General features: G+C 54.1%; 1 protein-coding gene across 2 annotated transcripts in view; it reads left to right on the top strand.

Moving 5' to 3' along the window:
- Positions 1-12,690, top strand: part of CRAMP1 (cramped chromatin regulator homolog 1) — a 55,596-nt gene that overhangs the window by 3,881 nt on the left and 39,025 nt on the right. For both annotated transcript variants that reach the window (XM_045072155.1, XM_045072154.1), the window contains exon 3: positions 8,511-8,704. In XM_045072155.1, the coding sequence (XP_044928090.1) occupies positions 8,511-8,704 (194 nt within the window). The remainder of the gene's footprint in view (positions 1-8,510; positions 8,705-12,690) is intronic.

Below are 12,690 nucleotides of genomic sequence, written 5' to 3'. Positions count from 1 at the left end.
TACGCGTTTATGTTGTGAAAGCTGCTGATCAATTAGCAAAGCATTGATTTGTTTTTGTTTTACCAGCTTTATTTTGTAAAAAAAATAGTTTTTCCCTCCTAGTTACAGGTATGTCTGAGTTATCACCAGGAAGCTCCTGAGATACCCTCATGGGAGAGTTTGTGGCTTCAGAAGCCCTAGCAGCAGCCACGACCTTGCCACCTTGGCCCTCTGACCTGCGTCTGCTCCTTTGACTTGTTGGATCTGCCGGAAGAAGAAGCGTACTCACTTGTGAGACAACAGCAGTGACTGGTCAGAGGAAACAAGGTGGTGGTGTGATCACCTGTGAATGGCCTCGGGGTCCAGTTGCTCTCGGAGGTCAGGTGATGAGGGGAAGCATGCTTTTATTTGCGTAGTTCAGCGTGGTTCAGACAGAAGGGCTCCTGGATTAGCTTCACATCAGGCATCGGCTTTTCTCTTCTTGTTTCTTGTCTCAGTGTGTGGCTTGGAGCAGCAGTCGACTTTCCGTTAGGAAAATGGATATTTGTTAGAATTGGTGCTTCTAGTGACTTTTACGTATTTTCCTGTTTCAGCAAGTGACTGTTTTTTTACATAAACGAGGAGGTTAAACCATAATGGTGGCTTTTACGAGTAAGAAGTGTGTCTGCTGTGCTTCTCAGAAGCCAAAGTTTCCTGCTGGGGCCTGATCACTGTGCCCAGGACCCCCCCCCCTCATGCCTTTGTACCCCGTGCTCACTGATAGCCTCCATTAACAGCCCTGCAAAGGTCCGGTTCTGAGAGCACGCTTGGGGACCTCTGCAAGCAGGTCTTAGAGGAGCGTGTGTCTTCCAGACTGGAAGTCTCCACCCAGGGTGCTGAGAGCGGATCAGTGAGGAAACGGACAGTCTTGGCATTTGTTAGTTTTTCACTTGAAAGCAGTGAATTTCCATTACACTCCAGGAGTGCTCTTGGCCCTGTCGTTGGTGGTTCTTTGTTGACCACTGACCGCTCTTGCCTGTTTGAATTGGAGCAGACAGGTGTGTGAACCTCGCAGTGACTCTGGAGGAAAAGTCTTACGGAGAAAAGGAAGTCTGCCTCGTGCCTCTGTGCACACCACTGGGTTTTCTTTCTCTCTGAGAAGATAGTCTTCTCAACTTCAACAAGTAATTTTTTTGTAGTACGATTCCAAATTAGGTTCTGTTGGAATTTTAAGGGGCAGGGTGTGAAGACTTAGGATCTCTGTGCCGCATGTGTTTCAGCTCTTTTTCTTCCATTTTAAATGGGTGCAGAAACCTAGGTTGGTTGTTTCAGTAACGTGCCCGACCTAAACAGAGGGTGAGCTGCAGGCCGGGAGCCAGTAGATCTGCCTGATGTGGCTGCACGTGTTCTAGCACCCCACCGTGCGCCCAGTGACCCAGGGGTGCGTGTAAGACTGAGATCCAGAATTCACATATCTGTAAGAACCTGGTCCAGGACTCAGAGCCCCGAGACCCTTCCCCCTCTGGCCAGTTTGTGATCTGGGTGATTCTGGGCAAACTGGTCTCTCTTGGAGCCTCGAATTCTTTGTCTGTAAATGGGGATAATGCCAGTGTCTGGCTCCCCAGTAAGTACCACAGCCAAGCCATGCTGTAAGTGGCTAAAAGGCTCCCTGCACTTCTCTTACGGAAAACGTGGATAGCTTTGAGGTTAGGGAACTATAGCGTCAGGACGGGTAGACTGGGTCACCTGTTGGGAGGTAGAGAAAGAGGTCCCAGGACTGCTCCTAAGCTGCTATGCTCTGTGGGGACAATTGTAAGCGTAAGGTAGACTCTCGGTTTCTCTGATGCCCTTTGGTCCCCTACCCCACCCCACTTGTACCCAGGAACAATCACTCACCCTGCCTTTGGGCCAGCCGGTCATGAAATGTGCCCTCTCCACAGTAGGGCAGCGTCTCCGGGTCTCCTTGTGCTTGTGCTTAGGAATCAGTACATCACCATATAGAACTTATATTTTACATAAACTATGGGCTGCTTGTAGTTTCCAGGTGTTTTTAGAAGACATTGGATGAGCTCAGTCAGCCCAGTGTGGTCAGCCTTTGGGAGACGAGTACCATATGGGGGAGAGCTGCTTTGTGGCTGGCTCAGCTGTGGGGCGAAGGGAAAGTTCCTTGACGTGCCCAGACTGTAGGTTCCTTACTTCCAAAATGTTTGGGTGGGATAGTGCCTAAAGCTATCCTGACCTTAACGTTTAGGGGTGAGGGGTCAGCTATGCTGACAGGACTTCGATCCTGTGTGGCTCAAGAGAGCATTCTAGAAGGTAGGTTGCCTGAAAACACAGTAGCTCTGTGTTTGTGGGCTCTGCCTAGCCCTTGCCTCCGGGGGGAGCCCCGGGCTGGGAGTGGTCAGAATGCGCCCCCTTCGCCCAGGGCCGTGCCCGTGTGTCATGCAGGCACAGTTTGCCAGTCGTAGGCTCTGCAGTCGCTTGTGTTGTCGCTGCCCGGCATTTGGGCCAGGCCCCAGGAGGCTGGCTGAGGTATGGCTATGCATGCTCGAGCTCCCTGCCCTTCATACTCTCCGGAGAGGGAGGGGGACAATCAGACTGTCACAGACCACTGAGGCCCCAGCGCTCTGATTCCTGTGCCCGGTGTGAGTCAGTAATTGATGTTTAATGAAATCAGGTGCAGTGATGACAGAGTGGAGGCCGCTGTGGCCACCTGGGCCAGGGCACGGGGTTCTGCCGAAAGCCCTCAGCTTGTTGGGAGAAGAGGAGGAAGGCAGGACCCCACGCCCCTCCCCCCATGCACCCTGTTTGCTGCACCATAAGGTAGAAGACCCTGATATGTCCTGTTGTGTGCCCCAGACGCCCTGTGCATGGTAGGGGAGGAGACCTGTGTCCCTGGCCACTTCGGAGACGGGCCCTGGCGGAGCCGTGCAGGCTAGAGAGGGAAAGCCCTGCAGCTCGGGGGGGGCTCTTGTAAATTACTAGATTCGGAGTTGTTCTAGAGTTGGATGGCTTCCACTGGCTTCACATCGAAGACGTGGGCAGAGGATGGACGAACAGGTGAGGTGACCTTTCAGTATTGGTCTGAAGGCTCAGCTGCTTCTCTAGTACCTCGCTGGCTTTTAATGTCAGGACGAAGATTTCTGCAGCGTTTGCTTGTGGAATTGTCCTTTGCTCTGCAAGGATATTGTAGGATTTTCATTTTCTGTCGTGCCACCTGTCTCGTTTCGTATCCTGCGATGATGTAAAGATGACAGAGGAATGGTTTCCGAGAACAGAGTCCTGGATGTGAGGACGAGCTCTGTCGTAAGCGGCGGAGCATGCTAGGATGCTTTATTAGCGCAACGTTGGCCCTGAGGACCGATGCAAGCCGCGCCAGAGGACGATGAGGCCCGCAGGTGTTGTGCTTGCGGGGTGTCAGCAGTTACTGACAAAGTCTTCACCTTGTTTGATGGCGAAGGCACATGTTTTCACGGACGCGAGGGGGTTTTAGTTATGCTTTTCTCGGACAGTCTGGTGAGAAGCGGTCCACCTGTGAGGGAGCCCAGCTCCAGAAGTGGGAAGGATGCCAGGGCTTGGTCTTGTGTGGGGGCCACGCACGCTATGGGCTGTGAGGTTCCAGCTCAGCTTCAGCTTCCGGACCCGGCTGCCTCAGTGGCAGGGACCCTCTCCCGCGGCTCGGTCACAGCGGCCGCACGGGCTCTGCAGAGACCAGTTGAGGGACGAGTGGGTGGGAGGCTGCCCTAGGGAGTGCCGGCTGCGTGGAGTGGGGCAGCTTGCGGAGGCTTGGCGAATGGTGGTGTGTGCAATGACAGACGCCGGCCCCGGGGAGGCATTTGGATCCGCCTGCCGAGGTGACACGCTGCCTGGGAATGGCCTTGGTGGAGAGGGTGCCCCTTTGGTCACGGCCAGGCTCTGAAAGTCTGCTTGGCGGTGCCCGATGTGGGTGACGTGTGCTCCGAGGGGTGCAGGAGCAGCCCCCAGGAGACCTGGGCATTTTTCTTCCGTCTCAATGGTGGCATATGGTGACCTGAGGTGGACAGGTCCTCCACACCAGTGCCGTCCTCAGCCTTTGTGAGAGGTCCCTGCTCTCCTGTACCATGGACCCAGGCCACGAGGATGTGTTCCTGCGCCGGACCGGAGGCAGGTGCACCCCAGGCAGACTTCCCTGACCTCACGGGAAGCGTCTTTCCTGCTAAGAAGGCGCAGTGCACAGGAAGCGAGGGAGGCCCCTGTGTTCTCCCCTCAGGGGCCCGTGAGCGCCTTGCACTGCTGGTCTGCTGCGCTCTGTGAATGTTCCTGACTCCACGGAGGAGCCTTGCAGGCTGGGAAAGCGAGCTCCGGGGTAGGGAGTCATTGCCTGATAGGACAGTGTCGTCCCCGTCCTCTGTGTCTGACCCCAGCGAAGGCACACAGTTTTGTTTTTAGAGATGGACATCCTCCTGGCGACCTGACTCTTACCGCTGTCAGCCACACGGCTTTGGGCAGCTCACTGAACCTCCAAGTGCCCTTCTCTGTTGCAGGCGGAGGGAGGGGTGTCGAGGTCTAGTGCCTCCCCCCTCAAAACCCTGGGTTTTTTAGCTCTATGTGTAATAAAGATACAGAAGCATCCGTGACATGGGCGGCAGCCACATGGCGTCATGTGGCCCGAGAGGAAGATGCCCGGGCTTGGTTCTCGCTGCCCGGTGACCTTGGGCCAGCTCTGTGACGCAGACCAAATCTCCATGCTGAGAAGACAGAGGAGCGAAGCATTTGTTGTGCCGTAGAGCTGCCAGACCTGGGTCGGAGCAGCAGTATGGCGTGCAGGGGAGATGCTCCCTGGGCCTCAGCACCCCCAGCTGGAAGATGGGGATTGTTTCCTCCTCTGCAGATAGTGTGAGGGCCGTCGGCGATAGGGTTCCAGGCTCATTCAGAGTCGTGTGATGGGAAGGGGGGACATGGAGGCGGCAGGCAGCCTAGCTTGTCCGGAGTGGGAGTGGGCAGCCAGGCAGCCTTGGGAGGCAGAGCACAGCCACACTTCTGCATTCCACAGATGGAAACTCTGGAGAGGACACTGGGGCTGGGGTTGGTGGTTTAGAGGCCCAGGAGGAGGATCCTAAAGCGGTCTTACTTGGAGGTGGTCCGGGAGTGGTCTGGGAACGTGGCCGCAGAAATGGGGACAGGAGAAGCTGGGTGGCCCCTGGGCCACTGGAGGACCGTGACACAGAAGTAGGTTGACAGGGAAGAGTGGGCTCTGTGTTAGAGGCACTGGGTCTCGGTGGCTAGCGAGGGGCTGCTGCTGCGCTCTGTGTGGGTTTCTGAACTCCTGGGGAGCATCTTCTGTGTGTGAGGCCCACAGCTGGGCTTGGGCCCTGCAGAGTCAGACCCTGTCCCCGCCTTCAGAGACCTCACTGTTGGGGTCCTGTTCCTTGTACACCGTTGCCCTGTAGGTTCCTTGGATACCAACTTCTCATCACGTGGACCCTGGTTCATGCCTTTGTGGCCTCAGAAACTAGTTGCAGACAGCGTTGACTTTGGTCTTCTGCTTTTTTCCACTGGGCCTCTTGTCCCCCTCCCCTGTCCCTGGGAGAGAACCCCCATACCCACCCAGTCCTGGTCTTCTCTTTCTGCCTCTGGCCGTCCCATTTCTGTCCTTGCCTGCTTCTGTCTCCCCCCTCACTCTTCACGGTTGCATTGCGATGCTTCTGCACAGGTGGGAGCCCCTGCCCCTGGGCCCACTGGCGTGTTCCCCACAGTCTCTCTGGTCCCGCTTCGTGTCTGTCCTTGAGCCCGGCTGCTTGGATGAGCCCGTGGTGATGTGCTGCGCTGTCCTTGTCTGAACTTTGGGGGACGGACCAGACGGCCTGTTCTCTCTCTGCTCTGAAGTTCTGCAATTCTGCTTTACTTTTAAGAAGGATTCAAGGTTTAGAGTGACGGTCGCGGAATATTAGAAATGGTTACTAAGGGGTGATCAGCTTTGGCTTTTGAACGTATTGGATGTTCCTATGTTTGCTTTATTGTGCACTCTAACCCTGAGGTTCCCTCCAGCTCAGAAATGCTTCTGAAAGGTGTTTTCTTTCGCTGTTAACCATGGTCTCGAGTCTCAGCAGTGCTGTGATCCAGGGACGTCTCACAAGAGCTGGCCACATGCCTGTGCTGTAGACACCCTGGTTACATGGGTGTGTCCCCACGTGCTGGTGTGGTGGCGCTGTGGGCTGGCGGGTGCTGAGCCTGCGCTCTGATTTTCGGGCTGGCTTGGGAACAAGAGAGTTCACGAGTGTTTCATCGGAAGCTGAATGCTTTGTTGTGGTGGCATGGAGGGGACGGACGGTGGCCCTTTCTTGGGCAATTCCACCTGAGTGGTTACAGACTCCGTGTCAGCAGGCACTTCTGGGGCGGCCTGTCCTTCAGGGTGCAGCAAAAGTGTCTGTGAGGCCATGGGAAGTGGCCCGAAAGCCCGTCATCCCTGCAGGTCACCGCCTGCTGGAGAAGTCTTGGGAAGTGCTGGGGTCACTAATTAGGTTGTGTGTTGGGTACGGTTTGGTTGGTGAGGGAGGGCCCAAGTCAGGTTTGTAGTGAGTACCCCCAAGCCCGCTGGAGGACGATCTGTTGTGCCTGTGGGCGGGGAGGGAGCAGCTGGCACGCGGGCTGGCTGGGCTCGGAAACCCTGAGCCTGATGGCGTCTTCCCCAATTGGGCATCTCGGATGGCGAGCATCAGGCTCTCCCCCAGAGCTCTAACTGCACTTTCTGCGTGGCAGAAATGGTCTGCGCTGCCCACGTGGGCATGGACCACGAGAAATGTGGCTGGTGTCAACGAGGAACTGGGTGTTTAGTTTTATTGAGTTTTAATTAATTAGCATTTACATCTTGGGTTGCGGCAGCTGAATTGGACAGTGCAGTGGTGATGAACAGCGATCTTGGGGTGGCCCAGTCACGTTACCTTCTGAAGTCGCCGAGCTGGCACACTTCTCCACATGAGATAATCTCTAATCTCCCCCATTTTACGCAGCGGTGTGACTCTTCTGCATGTGTGACCGCACGTTTCGCTCTCCAGTAGCCGACAGGTCTAACACAGGCCCTGGCACAGTTTGGGGGAGGTCCAACACACGTGTCAGTGCATGGTAACCCTGCCTCGCCCTGTCCCTCGGGCTACCCCTTCCCCGTGGCTTGTGTTTTTCCAGGGATGGTCCTGGCAAATGAATGTAGGTGAGTGGACTTAAAATGTTTCACTTCCTCTGATTTTCTTTTTTTTTTTTTAAGATTTTATTTATTTATTTGTCAGAGAGAGCGAGCACAGGCAGACAGAGTGGCAGGCAGAGTCAGAGGGAGAAGCAGGCTCCCTGCGGAGCGAGGAGCCCGATGTGGGACTCCATCCCAGGATGCTGGGATCATGACCAGAGCCGAAAGCAGCTGCTTAACCAACTGAGCCACCCAGGCGTCCCACTTCCTCTGATTTTCTGTGAACTCCCTGTCTTTTGTCGCTGCTCTGGAGGCAAACCCCTGTCAAGGGGGTGAGGGAAGCGTAGCCCCGTAGGGAGACCCCTGATTGCCCTGGAAGAGGGCCTCCCTTCAAAGCTCATGATTGTCTCGCTAGGAAAGCACTTTAACAATAATCTGCATTTGTTTCACTTTTGCTTTTCTAAACGCTTTTATTTTAAATCTTACTTTTACCACTAGCCCTCCCCAGAGTGTTCAGCATTTGAGGACTGCTCACCACGGATGGCCCTAAAGTTCCATGAGATGGAATCTGGTCTGTGCTGGGCTGCGCCTTCCCTGCGGGCGAGGAAGGCACCAGACAAGGAAGGCACCAGAGACACCAGAGACGGGTGGGAGGATTGGGTGGGGTCATAAAAGGATTTTATCTGTGACCTTTGCCCCTCATTGATTGCCTCCGTTCTCCCAGGATTAGGGCGCTGTCCGTGGCCACCACAGGTTACTTCCCACTGCTCGCCTGCCCTGCGGGGTCTCCAAGGGCTCCTCCGGATAGCAGGAAGCGATGCTTTCGGGGCACCCATGAGATTGTCAGTTGACTCTCAAAATGTTAGCTTTTGTTGGTGGAAATTCATTAAGAGCAAGGAGTTCCAAGACCTCGTAGATTCTTCTAAAGGCATCAGATGATTCACGTTTCTGAAATGTTGGTTGTATCTAAGACGAGGTGGTATTCCACGCGCACTGAGATGTTTTCTTGACTTTGAGTTTCAGTATGTTGGTTTGAAAAGACAAGAATTACTTCACTCCAAATACATTTGAGGAGGACGCTGTGGTGTATGATGGGTGTTTCCAGGTCACTGGGGGGAAGGGCTTTCTGACTCCTGTGGGGACGTGGTGGTCAGGCTCTTTCAGGGGTCTGCAGAAATGCTCTTTCTTTTTCTCACTGCTTCTCACTGTGAAACGATTGGAAAGAGTCACGAGGTCAGGTCAGGATGAGGTCGTTGCCGAATAGCCCCAGGGAGCGCCTGGCAGGTCCCACTGCCGTCCCACAGGGGCGCCACGCAGTGGAGGTGTGTGCAGGGGCCTTCGTGAGTTCCGCAGACTTCGGGAAGAGGTCACTGTACAGTTCTTTCTCTCCAAGGCGCCGACGGTGGTGGATCATCATCTGGAAATGGATCCGGGGCTCCTCCCACTGCTCCCGCGACGGGTTCTCGCTCCTCTTCCCGGAACCTGGGGTCGTCGAGCGGCGAGAAGGAAGAAGGCAAGAAGGCCCGGCGGCAGTGGGAGTCGTGGAGCACGGAGGACAAGAACACTTTCTTCGAGGGGCTGTATGAGGTGAGCTCTGGGGTTGGGACAGGCGGCAGAAACCTTCTCTTTCCACTTTATGCACGTTTCTCTTTCACTCTGCCTCTGCCTTGCTGGCCGCATGGCTGCGAGAGATCAACTTAGTTTAGCCCCTGGTAGGCAGCAGGCGTGGGTCCCTAGAGTGCAGGACCCACCCTCTGACCTTGGCCCTTAATCCCCTCATTGTGACTTTAAGAGTTGATACTAGGGAGAGAGAGGCTGTTAGGAGGTGCCTTTGTTTGGTTCATTCCTTTCTACTTCAAGGGTCTACTCATCGACTCAGATACATTCTTTCTGTCTTTTTTTTTTTTTTTTAAAGATTTTATTTATTTATTTGACAGAGAGAGATCACAAGTAGGCAGAGAGGCAGGCAGAGAGAGAGAGGAGGAAGCAGGCTCCCTGCTGAGCAGAGAGCCCGACGCGGGACTCGATCCCAGGGCCCTGAGATCATGACCTGAGCCGAAGGCAGCGGCTTAACCCACTGAGCCACCCAGGCGCCCTCTTTCTGTCTTTTTTGAAGATTTTATTTACTTAGAGAGCATGCGTGCAAGTGAGGGGGGAGGGGCAGAGAGAGGGAGAGAGAATTTTAAGCAGACTCCTTGTTTAGCACAGATCCCCATGTGGGACTCGATCTCATGACCCTGAGGTCATGATCTGGGCTAAAACTGTGGGTTGGACACTTAACCGACCGAGCTACCCAGGTGCCCCTCAGATACATACTGGACTGAAGAGTGCAGCCCTATCTCTGGGCCTCCCGTTTGCAGTTGAGAGGGCTGACTTGGGAGGAATGGCCCCAGACTGGGAGGGACAAGGGGACACTTGCCACATCATTCAGAGCCGGCAGCTTGACCCTGAGAGTTGTTGTTGTAGTGGACCTGGGACAGAGTGGAAAGTCCTAAAAACAGAGAGAGAAGCTGCTCCCTGATCCCACTGCCCAAAGAAACAACCGTGCTCCCTGCCAGCTGTTTTCACTTCCCTGTTCTGCTTTTTCAAACATTTGTAACTGTAGAGAACGTATTCTTTTTATTAATATCAAATGCGCTTTCCTGGTAGGTTATGGTTGTTTTGCCCATGTTTTTCTGAGTGCCTGTGAATATTTTGCTTCAAGCGAGAACAGACTGTGGCTTGTGAGCTTGCTGCCAGTTTTTATAAATAAAACTTTATTGGGACGCAGCCATGCCCATTCACCTGTGTGTAGTTTCTGGCCACTTTGTCGACGGTGGCGTTGATGGCAGTTACTGAGTGGCTCACCCCTGGCCGGTCCTTGCTCTCTTGTTCCATCCTTGTGTTGCTGGTTGCCAAGGCTCCTTCCAGGTTCTTTTGTGAGCAGCGCTGCCCCGTATGTCCTGGGCACGTCCCGTATCCTAGACTGCTGTGCTGGGAAGTAGCGTCGGGAGTAGATGACTCGGCCAGCGAGCCTTCCTCCCTCTGTAGCACAGCACTAACAGCGCTGGAACAGGGCTCGCAGCAGAGCGGGGCTTTGGAGGGATGCTCTGAGTGTCCACGAGAGGCTAGAAGGGGCGAGGAGCTCGAACTCAGCGCAGACGTCACAGTAGTCCTGCTATGGCCCTTCTCCCTTCGAGGGGCCACCGCTTCGCTTCTGCCATCACAGTTGGAGGAGGTTGTGGTCCATGGAGACCATGAACTGTATGTTTGAGGTTCATTCCTGTAGCTGCAGAGCCCCTCAGACGAGTCCCCACGTCTCTCTCTCTTCCCTGTGACGGTTTGAGAGGATTGCCCGGAGGCCCCTTCTGGAGGCCAGGTCCCCACGCTGTGCCTCCTCGCAGTTGCTGGGTAGGATTAGGTGGTGACAGGCCCCGGGCCCGGCGTGAGGCTGTGCTGCTGATGCCCCCTGCCAGCTTTGCAGTGGCCTGTGCCACGGATGCCACCTGGCAGCTTTGCTGCGGCCCGTCCTGGGGGGAGCACGGCTCTGGGGGGGTCTGGCTCCCTGGGCATGGAGCGCAGGCCGGAGACCTTTCTGGGAAGGGCTCATATGGGCCTCGCGTGTCCCAGACTCTCCCTGTGGCCAAGGGTGGTAGGGAGGTCAGCAGGGCGAGCGCCTGCTCTGACGTCATCTGTGACACTCTCTTACTTTGTCATCAGTGGCTCTTCACACAGCCGTCACCGATGTTTCATCGTCCTTCTGTCTGCAGTTTCTGCCTTACGGCCGCATGTCCAGCATCCCGTGCTTGCTTCCCACCGGCTAGATAATCACTGCAGGCTCACCTGCACACACCACTCCACAGGAGCGCTGGGGTGCAGAGAAGTCCCCCTTCAGCGGCAGGGTGATCAGGGAAACGGAGCAAGACCGTTGGAGGTGGTGCCGACAGAGAGCCTGTGCTCACAGGCGGCAGAAGTCAGAAGGCAGCATAGTTGGAGAATCACCAAGCCCAGATTCGGCTCCCAGGCCGGCGAGTGTGTGCCTCTGTCTGGGTTTGGTGCCCTGCTGCACCTGGGAGCTAGCTGATGGATGGGCAGGCTGTCTGCACTTGCTCAGTCATGGTCAAGAGCTGAGGGAGGGTCATGGGGCGCACCCACAGGAAAGCGTTTAAGAATTTTTTATGTATTTTATTTTTTTTAACAGTAAAGACGATTTAATTCTTTTAGGTTTCTTATACTTTCACTTTTCACTTTCAAGCTATTTCAGACTTGGAAAAAGTTGTGGAAAGTGTACAGAGAATTCCATGTGTCCTTTTGCAATGTTCCCACAACCTCAGTGTGCCCAGCACAGCGAGGAGATTGGACGTGGAGACAGTAGCACTTACTGACCTGTGGGCCTGACTCAGGTTTGGTTGGTGTTCCCACCGATGTGCTTTCTAGACCAGGGTGCCACATGCATTCAGTGGTCATGTTTCCTGAGCCCTCCCTCAGGTGCCAGGCCCTCTGTCTCTGTCTCCTTTGTTCTGTCAAGACCTTGACGCTTTTTAAAAAAAAATTTAAATTCAATTTAGTTAACATATACCGTATTACTCATTTCAAGAGTAGACGTTAGTGAGCCATCACCTGCATATGATACCCAGTGCTCATTCCATCCCGTGCCCTCCTTAACGTCCATCACCAGGTTACCCCACTGCCATCCCCTTTCCTCCAGCAACCCTCAATCTGTTTCTTAGCATTAAGAGTCTCTTATGATTTACCTCCCTCTCTGATTTTGTCTTTCTTTTTTCTTTCCCTTCCCTTGTGTTCATCTGTTTTCTTTCTTAAATTCCACATGTGAATGAGATCATACCGTGATTGCCTTTGACGGACTTACTTCGCTTGGCATAATGCCGTCAGGGTCCATCCATGGTGTTGCAAATGGCAAGATTTCATTCTTTTTGATGGCTGAGTACCTGTAAACACTGGGGTGCAGGTGTGCCCCTTTGGATCACTACAGTTGTATCTATGAGGTAAACACCCAGTAGTACAATCAGCTGGGTTGCAGGGTAGCTCTTTTTATAACACTGGTTTCCACAGTAACTGCATTAGCTTGTATTCCCACCAGCAGGGTAGGGAGTCCCCGTCCTCGCCGACACCTCTCATTTCCTAAGTTGTTGCTTAGCCGTTCTTAGGGGTGTGAGTTGGTGTCTCATGGTGGTTTTGAGTTGTGTTTCCCTGATGCCGGGTGATGTGGAGCACTTTTTTGTGTCAGACCTTGACAGTTTTGAAGACTCCTGGTCTGTTAGGTTGTGGAATGCCCCTCAGTTTGGGCTTCTCTGAGGTTATCTCATGATTAAGTTTACATTTTGCATTTTTATCAAGAATACCATGGGAGGGGACGCCTGGGTGGCTCAGTTGGTTAAGCAGCTGCCTTCTGCTCAGGTCATGATCCCAGTGTCCTGGGATGGAGTCCCACTTCGGGCTCCTTGCTCAGCAGGGAGTCTGCTTCTCCCTCTGCCTCTGCCTGCCATTCTGTCTGCCTGTGCTCCATCTCTCCCCCTCTCTCTCTCTGATAAATAAATAAAATCCTTAAAAAAAAAAAAAAGAATACCATGGGA

This window comes from Mustela putorius, unplaced genomic scaffold, assembly GCF_011764305.1.
Source record: "Mustela putorius furo isolate JIRA1106 unplaced genomic scaffold, ASM1176430v1.1 tig00004007_pilon_pilon_pilon, whole genome shotgun sequence".
NCBI classification, from domain to species: domain Eukaryota; kingdom Metazoa; phylum Chordata; class Mammalia; order Carnivora; family Mustelidae; genus Mustela; species Mustela putorius.
This window is presented reverse-complemented; position numbering and strand designations above follow the sequence as displayed.